This window comes from Episyrphus balteatus, chromosome 2 (assembly GCF_945859705.1).
Source record: "Episyrphus balteatus chromosome 2, idEpiBalt1.1, whole genome shotgun sequence".
Classification (NCBI taxonomy): domain Eukaryota; kingdom Metazoa; phylum Arthropoda; class Insecta; order Diptera; family Syrphidae; genus Episyrphus; species Episyrphus balteatus.
This window is the reverse complement of record NC_079135.1, coordinates 15,364,350-15,383,628: the sequence shown is the minus strand read 5'-3', so window position 1 is coordinate 15,383,628 and position 19,279 is coordinate 15,364,350. Positions and strand designations below refer to the sequence as shown.

Sequence of the window (19,279 nt, the reverse complement as noted above, 5' to 3'; positions counted from 1 at the left end):
TTATTAAAACCAATTAAGATGGACGATCACCATTAGATGAGATCAAAGCAATTCGAGAACTACAAAACCTAAAGGAATATCCTGAAAGTACTTCCGGTAATTAAAAATGTGTACTTTGATCCTTTTCTGTTACACAAAAAAAAAAAAAAAACATAAAGTTTAAAAATGTAAATGTACAAAAGAATAAACAAAACATTTCTTTTTTTTAAATTAATGAACACAGCAGTTAAATATCAAACTATAAATGACACGAATAAATTGTTTTTATATACAAAAAAAATAATATAGCAAATCAAAACATGCTGCTGTTGCTGTTTGTATTTTTATTCACTTTTGTTTCACGTTCGCAATTGATTTTATTTTGCATTTTTTTTTTAACGTCAACCAAAATATTTATTGTAAATTGTTAAAGGAAAAATGAACTTTGATTCATATATTTTTCGGCAGAAAAAATATTAAGCCAAACATTTTAGTTTTTACATCATTGATCATTGTTTCAAATGCAATAAGTCTAAAAACCAGGGCCGTAGCCTTATTAAATTAAAACAAGACATAACTTAGATAAGGAATGTGAAAAAAAAACAAGTCAGTCAGTATAAGCAAGTCAATACCTATCTGTATAAAGATTCACAACTTAAGCACTTCGTATATATGTAATATGTATGTACCGATTCTAAATACATTTTGATATGAATTTAACATACTTATTAAAAAAAAGACTAGTGTTCAATTAAAATTCATACCATAACTAAAGGGACCTAGGAATTAGTTTTTATTTTAAAATTCTTATAATTATGAGTATTGTAATACCTTTGATAAAATTTTAATGTTTTTTGTATCCAAAATAAGTTTTAAAATACAAAAATATTTGTAATTAATAAAAACATTATGTTAAAAACTGTGTACTGCGTAACTAAATCGCATTATTAATTACTAATTTTGTTTTTGTTAATAGGTAACTACGACAGAATTCTTAACCACGTAGTAATTAATAATAATTTGTTGGTGATTTGGGAAAAAAATTCCGAAGAGAATTTTCACTTCAATTTTTAAAAGAGTATAATCAACAAATGCGAAAACTACATTTTGCCCAGATGCACTCACACTGAAGGAAAAAATAAATTGAAGTTGAAACGTCTTTTTTTCAAAGATGAACTACTTTGATTTATGTGACTTTAAGATACGAAACCATCAAAAATGAACCTTTTCCACGGTATTTTAAAATGTTCATCTTTAACGCAAAATCATTCCAAATAATAGTCAAATCAATGTGGTTTTCATTGATTTTATATTGTTTAAAGGTGGCTTTTCCCTCAGTGAAGATCCACAAAGCCACCATTTTTTCTCCAAAATTTGTTAAATAATTTTTTTGATACCTAATTACACTGGTCGGCAACGAAAATGGAGCTTGAACCAAACCATACTTTTCTAAAGAACTTTTATGTGCTGATTCCGAATCTGAAATCAAAATTTGACTGGCACGTCAAGTTTTCGAAATATTTAAAAATTAACAGGTTAAAAACGCGTTTTTGTATTACTTTTGGCGTTGAATTTCATCGCCGTTAAATTTTTTTTTCACAAAACTACATATGCAATATATACCTTTCAGAACCTTTCAGAATACAAAAACTTAAATAATATGAAAAAATTAGCTCATAAAAAAGTCGGATTTCTTAAGAAAAAAAATTTTATCTCGGTTATTTATGAAATATTCCCAACAATGTTACACCATTTTGAAAAGAGAATTGAACACACCAACTTTTAAGCAACTTGCCGAAACATCGTAGCTCATTTTTTTTACACTACGGCTCATTGAATTAGAGCCATGTAAAATTTGTTAGTACTAAGTTGGGTAAAAAAGTAATATTTTCTTTAAAACTGATGCAGCTGAGTTAAAATTCAAGGTAATTCAAGGTTATTCAAGGTTCCGTAACAAAAGAAAAAAATGAGAAAAATTAAGATTTGTAGTCACGGCACATGAAAAACCGTCACAGGGTGACCATTTTTTCGACTTTTTTTCAAATGCCCATAACTCCCAAAATATTTTATTATTTTTCTGATAACTGTCACCACCTACCCTATCTACCGTTTTCGTTTCGACGTTAACTTTTGGGACACCCTGTATATTATTTTTTTAATTAAAGGGTTCAAATAAGAAATTTGCATCGAAATTTAGTTAAGAATTTTTATGAAAGGAGAACGCCAAAAAAAAAGCACCGATTAAAATTAAACATAATGTGACTTGAAAAAGCATCAATCGCAGATATCAAATATGAAATTTTTGTCTCAAAAAATTAATCCTCAGAAGTTGCTATGACGATTCTTACCCCTTTCGAATCCAAGTTATGAAAATCAATATTAAAAAAAATGTTTTTTTTTCAGTATTATCGTGTCAAAAACATCACAACTAAGAAATATGAATAGCAAAAAGTTATTTTCCAAAATAATAAATAGCAAAACTAATGTGTTACTCTCATGTTACATGTAAGTAACATACACTGCCCATGACCACCAAAAACAGTCGGACAACTGAGGAAAAAACTTTTTATAGAACAATAATGTTCTTCTAACACAAAACACTTAACATTTTTTATATTTTTTTTTTTCAAAATTATGACCATAAAAAAAATTTTTTTTTAAATAATGTATATTTCAGTCTCTTTTTCGATAAAAATAAATTGCACGACTGGGGTCGCACGTACTTGCTCTTATGCTTAAAGTAACTATAATGTTAAAGCTTTTCATTCAAGAAATTTAAAATTTGATATTTTGAAGAAATTTCATAAGTAGTATAAAAAAATTAAATCTGTTTTTATAATTAATTAAACTCCGTTTTAAATTATCTTAAAAAAAATAAAAAATATGCCATTTTATTTCTTGTATAAAAAGGTATTTTTAGAAAAAAATTTTCGAAAATTGTAGGAGCGGTTTTTTAAAAAAATAATTTTTTATATATAAAAATTTTTTAACATTTTTCAAAAAAAAAGTTGGTATGCCATTTTGAAGAAATAATTAATTTACACATAAAAACTAAATTTCAAAATTTTTCATTGATTCGTTTTCAAAAAATTGATTTTTCAAAAAAAAATTTTGAAATATTTTTAAAAAAACCAAAAATGCGTTTTTTGAAAATTTTCTAAAATTTTAATATTATCTTTACTTACACACTTTTGTATAAAAATTTTCATTTAAATCGGGTTAATGTTGTACAAGATATTCAGAAACGAAAAAAACCGTTCTATGACAGGTACCGTTAATAACGGTACAAAAAATATTTTTTTTATTTAAAAAGTTGGCTATTATGTGTAGTACTACACACAAAAATTTTAATCAAAATCGTTAGAGCCGTTTTTGAAAAAAATTAACTTTTCTATTTCCGTTATATGGCAGGTACCGTTAGTTTTGGTCATAAAAAAAAAATTTCAATTTCCCCTCTTGGGAATCACCAAAAACTGCTAACCACCAAGTTTGAAAAAAAACACTTCACTCGTTTAGGCTGCAGCTCCAGATAGAGACAGACACACAGACAGACAGACAGACAGACAGACAGACAGACAGACAGACAGACAGACAGAATTGCCGGACCCACTTTTTTGGCATTCTCCATCATCGTAATGTCATGTAAAATTGTTATCTCGAGTTCGATTTTTTTTACGAATCCTAAACTTGCCCTATAGTACCTATATCGCAAGTAATAAATTGCACGACTGGGGTCGCACGTACTTGCTCTTATGCTTAATGTAACTATAATGTTAAAGCTTTTTATTCAAAAAATTTAAAATTTGATATTTTGAAGAAATTTCATAAGTAGTATAAAAAAATTAAATCTGTTTTTATAATTAATTAAACTCCGTTTTAAATTATCTTAAAAAAAAAAAACAAATATGCCATTTTATTTCTCGTATAAAAAGGTATTTTTAGAAAAAAATTTTCGAAAATTGTAGGAGCCGTTTTTTAAAAAAATAGTTTTTTATATATAAAAATTTTTTAACATTTTTCAAAAAAAAAGTTGGTATGCCATATTGAAGAAATAATTAATTTACACATAAAAACTAAATTTCAAAATTTTTCATTGATCCGTTTTCAAAAAATTGATTTTTCAAAAAAAAATTTTGAAATATTTTTTAAAAAACCAAAAATGCGTTTTTTGAAAATTTTCTAAAATTTTAATATTATCTTTACTTACACACTTTTGTATAAAAATTTTCATTTAAATCGGGTTAATGTTGTACGAGATATTCAGAAACGAAAAAAACCGTTCTATGACAGGTACCGTTAATAACGGTACAAAAAATATTTTTTTTATTTAAAAAGTTGGCTCTTATGTGTAGTACTACACACAAAAATTTTAATCAAAATCGTTAGAGCCGTTTTTGAAAAAAATTAACTTTTCTATTTCCGTTATATGGCAGGTACCGTTAGTTTTGGTCATAAAAAAAAAATTTCAATTTCCCCTCTAGGGAATCACCAAAAATTGCTAACTACCAAGTTTGAAGAAAATCACTTCACTCGTTTAGGCTGCAGCTCCAGATAGAGACAGACACACAGACAGACAGACAGACAGACAGACAGACAGACAGACAGACAGACAGACAGACAGAATTGCCGGACCCACTTTTTTGGCATTCTCCATCATCGTAATGTCATGTAAAATTGTTATCTCGAGTTCGATTTTTTTTACGAATCCTAAACTTGCCCTATAGTACCTATATCGCAAGTAAAAAAGAGTGTGTGTACACATGTACACTCGACTGAAGTTATACTTCTCATTCAGTATACATATATAAATGAATTTCATTTGATATTTTTAATTTCTATTATTAAATTAATTAATCCACACTTCGTTTTTTACATTTTTATCAACAACATTTTTATGAACAATAAATTAATTCTTTCATCCTCCTTGCGTCCATGTAGTTTTCAATTTAATCTGTGAACTTTACTCATGTTGTGCGGTTCAGAACGAACTATATATGGTTAACGAAAGTAAATGATTGCGCATAAAATGTGCGATATGGTAATTTTATGAGAATTGTGTGTGCTTCAGCACTAGTAGTAGCAATATGCAACTTGCAGGGTTGCTACAAAGCTCAAAAGTGAGCTGAGCTCAGCTCGCAGCTCAGCTCAAATTTTGAGCTAGCTCACTTTTGAGATATGTACCATAGCTCAGCTCATTTGAGCTGAGCTGAAAGTGAGCTGAGCTGATGGTTGAGCTGAGCTGTTGGGTGAGCTAAGGTAAAGTGAGCTGAGCTGAGCTGTGATGGGTGAGAGGATACATTGATTTTTATTTGGAAAGTATAATGAAATATGAAGATATTTTAAACTTTTATAAAACACCATAGCTTAAGATGTTTGGTTCTAGTTATTAATGGAATTATTTTAACACATAGATATTTTTATAAATAAGACAGATAATTTTTCGTGATCTTTTCTCTTGGTGTTTTTGATAGTAAATATATTTCTATTTTTTTAGTAAAATATTTCTTTTTTTATCATAAAAAAAAATTCCGGTAGAATCCGGTTTTTCGACTTTTTTCAAAATTCCGAGAAAATCGATTTTGAAAGTTGGGGTAAATTTTTTTTTCGAAAAATCCCCGAATCTTTAAACGCTCCTGGAAGCTAAACCGCTTTAGAGCAATTTTTGGGAGTGATGCCAAATGATAGCTTGTGTAATGGGCCTACGCTTTGCACATTATCAGATTTTTAAAAAAATCGCCTTCCATGTTAAACCACCACATCATGCCTTTTTTTTCAGAATCGCGCCTATTTTTTTTTTACTTTTAAGTTCTCCCGGTTTGAGAACGCGTGGACCTACAGGAATGGGAGTTGTACCCAAATGTAGGTTAGAGTCCCCGCTATCTTTTGGCATCAAAAATTTTATTTCAATTTTCTTCAAAATTCCGCGATATAGGCGTTGGAACGCTTTGATCTAGAGACAGGGGAGTGGTGCCATATAAAAGCTTATATTCCGGATTATAGTGGTATAATCCGGTTTTTCGATTTTTTTCAAAGTGCCGAGAAAATCGCGTTTAAAAGTTGGGGTAAAATTTTTTTTCGAAAAATCCCCGAATCTTTGAACGCTCCTGGAAGCTAAACCGCTTGAGAGCAATTTTTGGGAGAGATGCCAAATGATAGCTTGTGTCATGGGCCTACGCTTTGCACATTGTCAGATTTTTAAAAAATCGCCTTCCATGTTAAACCGCCACATCATGCCTATTTTTTCAGAATCGTGCCTATTTTTTTTTTACTTTTAAGTTCTCCCGGTTTGAGAACGCGTGGACCTACAGGAATGGGAGTTGTACCCAAATGTAGGTTAGAGTCCCCGCTATCTTTTGGCATCAAAAATTTTATTTTCATTTTCTTCAAAATTCCGCGATATAGGCGTTGGAACGCTTTGATCTAGAGACAGGGGAGTGGTGCCATATGAAAGCTTATATTCTCAGCTAGCCGATAGTGGTATAATCCGGTTTTTCGATTTTTTTCAAAATTCCGAGAAAATCGCGTTTAAAAGTTGGGGTAAAATTTTTTTTCGAAAAATCCCCGAATCTTTGAACGCTCCTGGAAGCTAAACCGCTTGAGAGCAATTTTTGGGAGAGATGCCAAATGATAGCTTGTGTCATGGGCCTACGCTTTGCACATTGTCAGATTTTTAAAAAATCGCCTTCCATGTTAAACCGCCACATCATGCCTATTTTTTCAGAATCGTGCCTATTTTTTTTTTACTTTTAAGTTCTCCCGGTTTGAGAACGCGTGGACCTACAGGAATGGGAGTTGTACCCAAATGTAGGTTAGAGTCCCCGCTATCTTTTGGCATCAAAAATTTTATTTTCATTTTCTTCAAAATTCCGCGATATAGGCGTTGGAACGCTTTGATCTAGAGACAGGGGAGTGGTGCCATATGAAAGCTTATATTCTCAGCTAGCCGATAGTGGTATAATCCGGTTTTTCGATTTTTTTCAAAATTCCGAGAAAATCGTGTTGAAAGTTGGGGTAAAATTTTTTTTCGAAAAATCCCCGAATCTTTGAACGCTCCTGGAAGCTAAACCGCTTGAGAGCAATTTTTGGGAGTGATGCCCAATGATAGCTTGTGTCATGGGCCTACGCTTTGCACATTCTCAGATTTTTAAAAAATCATTTTCCATGTTAAACCGCCACATCATACCTATTTTTTCAGAATCGGGCTTAACTTTTTTTTTACCTTTAAGTTCACTCGGTTTGAGAACGCGTGCACCTACAGGGATGGGAGTTGTACCCAAATGTAGGTTAGAGTCCTCGCTACCTTTTGGCATCAAAAAATTTTTTTTCATTTTCTTCAAAATTCCGAGATATAGGCGTTGGAAGTTGGGGCGCTCACTTTCAGCTCAGCTCACTTTCAGCTCAGCTCAAATGAGCTAAGCTATGGTACCTAGCTCAAATTTGAGCTGAGCTGTGAGCTGAGCTGAAATGTGAGCTTTTTGCAACCCTGGCAACTTGCCACATGGAAATTACCACATGCAACTTGCCACACGCAACTTGCCACATGCAACTTGCCACACGCAACTTGCCACATACAACTTGCCACATGCAACTTGCCACATACGACTTGCCACATGCAACTTGCCACATGAAACATGTAACTTGCAACGTGTTGTGTGTTTTATGTTTGCCGTACTGCGGCGTACTGCATTTTTAAATACTAAAGTACTGCCTACTCTAAAGGTGAAACGACAGCCCTGCTACCCAGGGTGATCGCGTCATAATCCCTTTGACATTCTTGTCAAAAAGTAAATTTTCATACCCACCCTCCCATAAGAAGTATAACTTCAAAAATTAAAAGTATGATATTTGACTAACTTTTTGTACTAATCCAGTAACTACGAATTATTATCTTTCAATTAAGCCATCGAAACCTAAAAATTATTTAATGGAATATTTTTTACGAATTTTCAAAGATATGTTACAAATGAGAGTAACGCTGGTACCGAAAGGGTTAACTTCAAATTAAAAAGTGTTTTTTAATGCAAAACTATTTTCAGAAAAGATTGTCTAAAAGATAAATTTCGAAAAGTGTATTTAAAATTCTTATTTTATTAGGCAAAAATATGTCCTAAAAGTTATTGAAAATATAAGGGAAAAATGTTTGTGGACGCATTTGATTCCCGTAAAATAGTTCCCACCAATCATATTGATAAAAATGTTCCAACTATTTTTTAAGAAAGCAATGAAAAGTTAAAGTTATCGAAACTCAGCTTTTTATAATTTTTCGACCAGTGGTTTATTTAGTTGAGGTATATGGTTTAAAATCTGTAGGTACTTTTTTTTGTTGGTTATAGTAAGTTATGTAGGGTAAAGTCGGGGGATATGGCACCCATTTTCGTTTTTCGCTATTACTTGAGAAATAAAGAAGATTTCTATTTCAAACAAAAGCAGATTTATTTTAAAACTATTTCTTAATTACAAAATAGTTACATAAGTTTAATTGAAAGATAATTTCTTGTTATTTTTTGCAAAAATAAAAAACATTAAAAAAAAACATGATTGAAAAAATGGAGGGTGATATGGCACCTAATCGAGGGTGATATGGCACCCTATGTCTTCTTGATATTTTTTTGTGACACTTGTTGCATGTGTTGTTGAAAGACGTACTAGAATCATGAGACCAAAAGTGACATTATGATTACTACCTTATTCCGCACTTTTCAGCCAATCTGAAAGCTATTTGGCAAACTTTTAGGTTTTGGTCATTTAAAAAGCCTTTTTAATGTAGTTAAGTGTGAGGGGAATCGCAAAATGTTTAGGTCCTGCTTTTTTTTGACATTCAGCAGCTCCGACGGCTGCTGTGAGCTGGGTTTTAGCCCAATTGGCCTGGTTTGCTGAAGTTTTTTGCAAATACAATTGTCAGTTCAAAAATAAATAGGTTGAAAAGTAGATGCGGGGGAAATGGCACCGGTGCCATATATCCCGAGGTTTTTGGGTGCCATATCCCCCATTTGACTACACTTCTGTTTTCTTCAAATGACACGAATAACCACGTTTGCTTAGTTATTACAATGAGGAAACATAAAAATACAACCGTTACCGTTCTTTTTGTGTTAAAATGAACCCTCGGCGTCAAATACTTTTGGAACCACACGTACAACAATTTTACACAAAAAAACTTTTCGCTCAAATTGAACTCACTTTTTTGTTTGTCCATTTTTTAAATTTAAGTGGCAATGGTTACTGCGGATCCGAATGCATCCACTGAAAGCTTACGTCAGACTGAATTCTATTTTGCTCTTTTTGCTTTGAAAAGAAGTCATTAAGTGGGAGATATTGAAAGGGTGCCATATCACCCGTGGTGCCATATCACCCGACTTTACCCTAATTGATAAAATGTAAGAAGCTATGCATGCGATTTTATTATTTTACATGTGTGCACCTTTTTCTTTATTTAATCGCTGTATAGCTATTTGCCTTTTCACCTCACAAGTTTTTTTTTAGTGTATCGTTTTTCGGCCACAAAAGTCATTTTTATATATACATAAACGTTACTGTTGAATTTAATTTAATTTCTTCTTTTCTTTCTTTTTTCTTATTTATTTTTTTTTTTTTTTGATTTATTAATTCTCCAGGACCATCATCATCAGGAAGACAAGATGAACTGCCCTCATCAGCGTCATCAACATCATCGAATATGAGATTTGTGCCAGGTGCTTTAACATTCGCTAACATTGAAGAAATGACCAAGGTAATAAATCTAAAGATTTAATAGAAGCTAAATTAAATTATAAAATTAAAAAAAAAAGAAATAAAAAAATATTACCTTCTTAAAAATTAAATTTAAGATAATTACGATGACGAATGTATTTCAAAATTGAAAAAAAAAAAACAAAAGATTAGGATTAGGTAAAGATTAAAAATAAATTTTTTAAGAATTTTTATAAAATAAAACTTAAAATATAAAATTATCAACGTTTTCCGAGAATAAAAGAGTAATAAAAGGAAAAATGCAGAAAAAATTTGGGCATAAAATTAATTAGGATTCCCAATAAAATAGAAGTACTCAATTAATAAAGGTTTCCGGTTTCCTTTCACTTTGTCTGTCTCTCTTCTATGCGATGCATTTTATTTTAAAATTCAAATTAAAACTAGTAAATCGATAAATATTCATTGCAATCTTAATTGCTTTGTAAAATATTTATAACCAATCATCTGTATTTTTTTTTTTGTAAATTTTAACAGCTTTTGAAATTTTTAAGTGTTACCACTTTATGTGAAAATGAAAATCAAAAATGATTATATAAAATATAAAAATGATTATTTTTTGTACTTTATGTATTTTCAAAGCCCTTTTAAGATAAATCTTAAAAACTTGATAGGAAATCTTTTTAATTTAATAAACAGTTTCAAAAATTAAATTCTTTCGAAAAAAATGCTTAAATTTTCTTTTACAATTAAAAAAAAAAAAAAAAAAACTTGACCATAATTTATAAAATAATCATCAAAAATTTAGGAACCTAGAATGTTTCAGAAATCGAGAATTATATTACTTTCAATGAAATCTTATTAAATTTTGTTAAAAAATATTTTTTTTCCATTTAATAATTTTGAAAAACTTAAGTGGCATCACTTATTTCCCAAAAAAGAGATAAAATACTTGTTTTTCTTTTTTGTTATGAAAACCAAACGATATATTCGTTCAAAATGCATCAATAAATTTTCTCATATGTACATAGATATCCAATAAAAGCGAATTAATGCAGAGAGAGAGAAGTTTGAAGCGCATCGAATTGCTTTTGAAAATTATACATAATTCAAAATTGCTTTCTAATATTCATTACATTCGTATATTTAATTCACATAAAGTTCCAAAACCACATTTATATTGCTGTACAACAATTGTAGAGATACATATCTCTGTTGTAGAGGTAAAAGCTCAATCGAAATTCATATTATGGAAAACAATTTCTCGTTATCGTAAACATATTCGCCTGATGGACAATTATTATTACCAAAAAACAGACAGACATCATCAATATGATATGAAATAGTGGGGACCAATATTCATCAGAAATCATCATCCACATAATGCAGAAGGAAGAGAGAGAGAGAGAGAGAGAATCCTTTTGTTTTTAATCAGAATCAAATTCAAATTCAAATCAAAATGAATTAGATATTCGCTTATATAGTCTCTCTCTCATGCTTTTCTGTTCTCTAAATAACTTCTATCTGCTTATAACGTTTAGTTTGTGGTAAATCTATGAAATTGAAATTCAATATATAAAGTCCTTAAACTTTCACTCAAAGTTTATTTACATCAATTCATCTACAACTACCTACAATCAAAAACAAAAGGACAAAATTCGTCATCGTAATGAAGGTAAAGGTACCTTGTTTATAAGGACCGAAAACCCATTTTTGATATATCGAAAGTCGTTATATGGTCGGTATACATTTCAATAACAATTACACAAAACAATACACATCAAAATAACAACAACAACTGCAAAAACATTATCTAGATTCAATTTAATAACTTGATTAAATATGAATATCAATATTTTCCTTTTATTATTCCCCACGCACATTCATATTCACTTTTCTTCCATCGTCATGTCGGTTGTACAGAAATCAGCAATGAGTCCTGCCGGAACGATAGCCTATATCACAGAGGAAGAAGCGCTCCTAGTGCGGGTCAACAAAGGATGGCAGTATATTGCGGTAAGTCTATATATTTAATACATATACATTTTGTACAAAATAGTGACCAGTAAATTGTCGATGTCGATATTGTCGATTGCACCAAAAGCACCATAACCAGCATGCAGTTTAATTCGTTTAGTTTATAAGAAAAACATACGAATTCATTTATAGGTTTGGGGGAATTTCACCAGAATAATTTATTATTCTCTGAGTAAATCTGAGTTATAATTATCTACTTCATAGTAGAGTAACTAAAGCAAATTATTAGGGAACCCGGCCGAACAGCTCTGATTTTGACGATTTTTTTTTTAAAACGTAGGTAATTAAAAATACTTTAAAGTTTATAGATTAAAAATTGCCGGTGTTGCCGTATTGTTTTTTAAAATTAAAATGAATTTTTTTTTAACAAAACCATTTTTTTTTTGCTTAAATTTCATAAAACAAATGATAGCGAAAGATTCTCTAGGTAATTTAAGGAAAATATATAAAAGGCAGTAAGGGACAATCTTCCATCGTTTAAGCGATAAATGCAATTTTTTTAACATTCTGACCTCAAACACAAAAAAAATATTTTGAAAACAACGGCAACACCTACAATATTTTAAAATACATTTTTAAAAAGCCAGAAGCTCATTCTTATCTCTTAAATTTAAATCCACTAAATTTAATCAAGACTTTTTGAAAAAATGGTCCTCAAACTCAGAATTAAAAAAAAAAAATTTTAAATGACTTTTTTCCAAACTTTTTCTAATAAAATATGAATTTATTTAAAAAAAATTTTTGGCCATAAATATTATCAGTTGAATTTCGGATCAAAAAAGGTAAAATATATCACACTTTTGAAAACAAAAATTAAAAATTACTTCAATTTCACTGGTTTTTTTTTTTATTAAAACTAAATTTTTGCATTGAAATAATTAATTTTCTCAAAGACTGTGGTAAATAGGAACTTTAAATTTTTGCTATTTAACTTTCAACAGTAAGGGTTATTAAATGAATAAAAAATAATTTTTGTGTTTAGATGTTGAACTTTAAAAAAAAAATAAGTTACATTTTTTTTCAAAACTTTTATTAAAAAAAGTTCTTCGAAAATGAAATACTTTTTAATTTTTTTCATAAACCGTAATACATATTGACATTTCCCTTTATAATTTGAAATCATAATAAATGCGGCCAAAAAAATTTGAAAATAAATGCATTTTATATAACGACCAAGTTTAAAAAACGACATGTTAAAATTTTTTCAATATTTTTTTTTTTTTCAAAAATCTGAGTTCAATTACCATTCTTTCAAAAGCCGTTCATTCAATTAACTTAATTTTAATTTTACATATATGACTAAGCTTCTAGCTTTTAAAAAATGTATATTTGAATATTGTAGGTGTTGCCGTTGTGTTCAAATATTTTTTTTGTGTTTGAAGTCAATTAATAAGAAAATTGCATCTATCGCTTGAACTATGGAAGATTGTCCCTCACTCCCATATATTTTTTTTCCTTGAATTTCCTAGACAATCTTTTGGCATCAATTAATTTATGAAATTTAAGAAAAATTTTTGAAAAAAATTTGTTTTTGTTCACAAAAATCTTCAATTAAATTTAAAAAATCAAAACGGCAACACCGGCAATTTTTAATCTATAGACTTTAAAGTATTTTTAATTACCGACGTTTGAAAAAAAGATCATCAAAATCTAAGCTGTTCGGCCGGGTTCCCTAATATTGCCAATTTTTGAGCTTTAGTTACTCCACTATCATCAAAAAAAGCCGTATGAGATTTTAAATAATTACAATCACGGTTTAATGGAAAATACCGGTCAATTGTTCTCAATTTTAGTGATTCAGCAACTATAGAAGAGTAAGAATACATTCTAGTAGTCCTGCTACACAGAGAAAAATAGACCACATAAAATAGAACAAAAACAATAAGATTTCTCTATGGTTTTCATCCAAGAAGGAAACCTTATTAAAACAATCGGGTTTTCCTTATTGTTTTAAAATCTGCAAAAAAATAAAAAAAAAGATGACCAGGCTGGGAATCGAACTGGAGACTTTAAATTGTTAGTCGCACACCTTACCACCTGAACCAACCTGCCATGAAAATATTGATCGCGATTTTTGTTCTAGTGCTAAGTTGCAAAAAAAATCAACTTTTCAGTCAAATTTTAATAAGATTTTCTCTATAAAAATAATAAGAAATCTCCTTAAAAAAACCTTATTAATCGTTGATTTTAATAAGATTTCCTTATGAAATGTATGGACGGTAAAACAATATGGCAATCTGTTAGTTTTTAGCGGGTCATATTTTTCTCTGTGTACAGATTTAAAATTAGGCTTAAGAACAAGCTGCTGTGCATTTCTAAAGCTCGATTGTGAATACAGTGGAATCTCGCTAACTTGAACACATACAAAACCAGGCCTGTTCAAGTTATTGGAATGTTCAAGTTACTGGAACATATAAAAAAGTCTTGGTTTATGTATGAATTTAATTTGTTAATATAAATTCATGTAAATGACGCAAAACACGATTACGAACGTAGTAACCTACGTGTAGGAAATTCAAACTTCTGTTGAAATACAATTTATTTGTTCAAATTACAGAGCTTCAAATATTTTAATTATTCAACTTACAGAGTCAGCAATAAAAAAGTTCAAGAAAATAGGATCACAACAAAAACATTAATGTTAAAAAAAGAGCCAAGTTCTCCTATGTTGAAATTATGCTGGCACAAAAAGTACTGAGATGTAAAAGTGTACCAAGTTCTAAAGTTTGGGTTCAAATTCGTATCAATAAAATTTTGATTGTTCTCTTGACAATTTTTCTTTTAATTTCCGATTTTTAAAGTTATTTCAAAAATTGCCAAGTAAACAATCAAAATTTTATTGATACGAATTTGAACCCAAACTTTAGAACTTGGTACACTTTTACATCTCAGTACTTTTTGTGCCAGCATAATTTCAACATAGGAGAACTTGGCTCTTTTTTTAACATTAATGTTTTTGTTGTGATTTCACTACTTTTTGCAAGGTAAGGCTGTAGAATTGAAAATCTCTATATTTGATGAAAATTCAGTAAATTGGGCGGTTGCCACGCCCCCTGACTGAAATTCTCAAATTTAAAATTTTTTCCTTTGTATAAACTACCAACTCTACTATTCTACCAAATTTCAAGATTCTAAGATAATCAGAAGTGCTCTAAATTATTTGATGAAAATTCAGCGGAAATGGGCGGATGCCACGCCCCCTGAATTGAAAATCTCTAATTTTCGATTTTTTCCTTTGTATACACCACAAGTCCTATCACCGTGTAAAATTTCAAGTTTCTACGATAACGGGAAGTTCTCCATAATTTTGATGATCTGTCAGTGAGTGAATCAGTCAGTCAGTCAGTCAGTCAGTCAGTCAGTCAGTCAGTTACGGTTTTTGAGATTTTCGAAGCCCTATATCTCAGAAACTACTCATCGTAGCAAGCTGAAATTTTGTGAGGAGTTTTGTTTTGACCAGCTTAACAAATGAAGCGAGTTTGAAATTTCTAGTATCTTTGGTGTGGAAGTTAGAGGGGGGTCGAAAATGGCCTGAGTTGTTTCCTGTAAATAAGGGTGTAGTGCCAAAGTTGCTAGAGAACTTGGCTGGGCACTACCGTGCCCCTTGATGTTCAAGTTATTGGATTGTTCAAGTTATAGTATGTTCAAGATAACGAGAGTCCACTGTATTACTTACCTATATGTTTTTTTTTTTTTTAAATTACGTTTCGTTATTTATTTTTATTTTAAATCAGTTTAATTATGTCTTGATATCACAAAAACTATTTTTTAAAAGACATTATTTGTTTAATTGATTCTTTAAGTCTCGACTCGAATCATCAGATGGTATTTTTTTTTAACAAAGGTCGCCCAGTTAGTGTAAATTTTATCCTTCAAAAGGTAATTTGGTAATTTTTCTAAATCAAATGTGAGACTGATACACCATTTTGAATTAAAAATGCACAAAAGTTTGATGAAATATGTATATCAAACTGTTCATTTCCGAAAAAAAATTGTGAGATTAAAAAACACGTTAAAACCAGTAAGTGCACTGCAGTCTTTTTGAATGGTTTTAATCTTCAAAAAGAGTATACCGTTTAGTTTATGGTAAAACAAAGAATTTTGGATTTTTTTTTGAAAATTGGAGGAACCATTTTTCAAAAAAATTATTTTTTTTTAATTAAAAAAAAATTTTTTAAAAAATTTCAAAAAATAAAAAAATATACTATTTTTAAGAAATTATAATTATTATTTGACACATAGAAACAAAATTTCAAAAATATTTATGAAACCGTTTCCAAAAAATGACTTTCAAAAAATATATATTTTTTTTAATCATTAATGCAAAAAGCCTTTTTATGATTTTTCAAATTAATGCAAATATTAAAAAAAAAAATTTAAACCAAATTTGTTTTTTGTGGTACCTAAATTTATTCAAAATTTTAAAAAACATCTTTAATGTTCCAGTGCAATCGATATCTCAGAAAAAGAAAATGTAAGCTGAATGAACAAATTATCTGTGGTTTTTTGAAATTTGGTGTTTTTTTTTATCAAAATGGCGCAGAAAAATTTCGCAAAAAAATGTACCAGTGAGTGGAATAAGTTGCTTGAAAAAAAAAAAAAAATGTTCATCGTAAGATCTGAAAACTGATTTTTTGTTTGATCCCTTAATTGTGTCCAGTAGTTTAAGTCAAAAATATTTTTTTTTTTTTTGAGTTTTTGGAAAAAAAAAAATTTAAATGTTTTAAAAAAATCAAAATTTTTGAAAACGGGAGATTGAATTTTATTTTTAAATTTGGTGTAGGTAAGTTGTTGGTCTGTTTTAACTAGAGCGTGGCTTAATTAATTGTTCTTTTTTCCAAAAAAAAATATTAATTATAAAAATTTTTGAAGCTGCTGTAAAATTTTTAAAAATATGTTTTCTAAAAAAATAATCAAATTGTTGTTGTTTTTTCATTCAAAGAACAATTTTGTTTCATATAGCTACCTCTGAAAAATTTAATCAACTAAAACACTAAGAGTATGTACAATTCGAATTAAATATAGTCTTGTGTACAAGAATATTATTAAGAAAACCAACATCGGCCATTTTCAACGCTCTTCCAACCAATCTATATACCAAGGAATTTAAAAATTTCAACTATATAATATTTTTTGAGCTATAAATAACACTAGTTTACAAAAAAATAAAAAAAATTTTAAGACGCCAAGTGTCAGTATATTTTTCGTATAGATTTGAGCCCAGAAAACTCGAAAATCTTATCTAAAAAAATATTTATGGATAGGTTTTCGAGATATGATTTTTCTCTCGAAAATCTTATCTAAAAAAATATTTATGGATAGGTTTTCGAGATATGATTTTTCAAAGTTTTTTTGACGTTGTTTTCCCAGAGTAATAAACGACTAATCTAAACAGTTTAATTCAATAATAATTTTAATAATTTTTATTATTGTAGTTATTTTTTTCTTTGTTAACAGTTTAATTAGGGTAAAGTCGGGGGATATGGCACCCATTTTTGTTTTTCGTTATTACTTGAGAAATAAAGAAGACATCTATTTCAAACAAAGGCGGATTTATTTTAAAACTATTTCTTAAATACAAAATAGGTAGATAAGTGTAATTCAAAGATAATTTCTTGTTATTTTTTGCAAAAATAAAAAACATTAAAAAAAACATGATTGAAAAAATGGAGGGTGATATGGCACCTAATCGAGGGTGATATGGCACCCTATTTCTTTTTGATATTTTTTTGTGACACTTGTTGCATGTATTGTTGAAAGACGTACACGAATCATGAGACCAAAAGTGACATTATGATTACTGCCTTATTCCGCACTTTTCTGCCAATCTGAAAGCTATTTGGCAAACTTTTAGGCTCTGGTCGTTTAAGAAGCCTTTTTAATGTAGTGAAGTGTGAAGGGAATCGCAAAATGCTTAGGTCCTGCTTTTTTTGACATTCAGCAGCTCCAACGGCTACTGTGATCTGGGTTTAAGTCCACTTGGCCTGGTTTGCTGAAGTTTTTTGTAAATACAATTGTCAGTTGAAAAATAAATAGGTTCAAAAGTAGATGCGGGGGAAATGGCACCGGTGCCATATATCCCGATGTTTTTGGGTGCCATATCCCCCATTTGACTACACTTCTGTTTTTTTCCAATGACACGAATAATCACGTTTGCTTAGTTATGGTAATGAGCAAACACAAGAATATAACCGTTACCGTTCTTTTTGTGTTAAAATGAACCCTCTACGTCAAATACTTTTGGAACCACACGTACAACAATTTTACACAAAAAAACTTTTCGCTCAAATTGAACTCACTTTTTTGTTTGTCCATTTTTTAAATTTTAGTGGCAATGGTTACTGCGGATCCGAATGCATCCACTGATAGCTTACGTCAGACTTAATTCTTTTTTGCTCTTTTTGCTTTGAAAAGAAGTCACTAAGTGGGAGATATTGAAAGGGTGCCATATCACCCGTGGTGCCATATCACCCGACTTTACCCTATCTACAAAAAATTTTCAAATTCGGCTTTTTTTTTCAAGTTATAGACAAAAACTCAAAAAGTAACAGAAAAAGTCGATGATGGTTACAAAAATAGTCATATCTTTATAATTTATATATAGATTTTGAAGAAGATTATTTTTTACTTGCGATAAAGGTACTATATATCAAGTTATGCATTCGTAAAAAAAAAAAAGTTGAGATAGCATTTTTCCATGACATTACGATGGTAGAGAATGCCAAAAAAGTGGGTCCCGGAAGTCCGTCTGTCTGTCCGTCTGTCAGTCTGTCTGTCTGTAAACGAAGCTACAGCTTAAACGGATGAACCGATTGATGTCAAACTTGGTATGTAGCATTATTTGGCGCCTCTCCAGAGGGATTTTTGGAATTAATTTTTTTGGACCAAAAATAACGGTACTTGTCATATACCGATTTTAGTAAAATTGAAATTTCTCAAAAACGGCTCCAACGATTTTGTTTAAAAAATTCAAATGTTAGTTTTAAGACAAGGTCTATCTTTCAATAAAAAAATTTTTTTTTGAAAATCATTATTAACGGTACCTGCCATAGAACCGTTTTTTTCAAATCCGATTATCTCTGAAATAGCTTATTCGATTTCAACGAAACTTTTTGTGAAGAAGCATTTATATAATTTAAATATAAACCAAAAACAAAATTTAAAAAAAAATAATTTTTGGATTTTTAAAAAAATGTTGAAAATTATTTTTTCAAAAATCAAATTTTCGAAAACGGGACATTGAATTTTTTTGAAATTTTTTTTTAGATGTTGATTAGTGATTTTTACAAAATGGCATACCAATATCATTTTAAAACTTTTTTTCCAAAAAATTATTTATAAAAAATTAAAACGGCTCTAACGATTTTGAAAATTTTTTTTCTAAAAGTGCATGTTAATATATCAATCAAAATTGCATACTTGTTTTGGAGGGCAATTATTTGATTTCAGATTTTATTTTATTTTCTTAAAAAACTAATTTTATTTTTTTTTTTTTACCTATATATTAGGTACCTACATTTTCCAAATTTCTATATAAAAAGTCTTAAAAATTTAAGCAACTTTAACTCTAAGAGCA

At 29.5% G+C, this 19,279-nt stretch overlaps 1 protein-coding gene across 6 annotated transcripts in view; it reads left to right on the top strand.

Annotated features, from left to right (window-relative positions):
• LOC129911779 (collagen alpha-1(XVIII) chain) overlaps nt 1–19,279 on the top strand; it is a 402,503-nt gene that overhangs the window by 292,348 nt on the left and 90,876 nt on the right. For 5 of the 6 annotated variants that reach the window (XM_055989696.1, XM_055989695.1, XM_055989693.1 and 2 more), the window contains 3 exons: nt 19–96; nt 9,594–9,709; nt 11,590–11,682. In XM_055989696.1, the coding sequence (XP_055845671.1) occupies nt 19–96; nt 9,594–9,709; nt 11,590–11,682 (287 nt within the window). The remainder of the gene's footprint in view (nt 1–18; nt 97–9,593; nt 9,710–11,589; nt 11,683–19,279) is intronic. The other variant, XM_055989697.1, reaches the window with a different exon arrangement.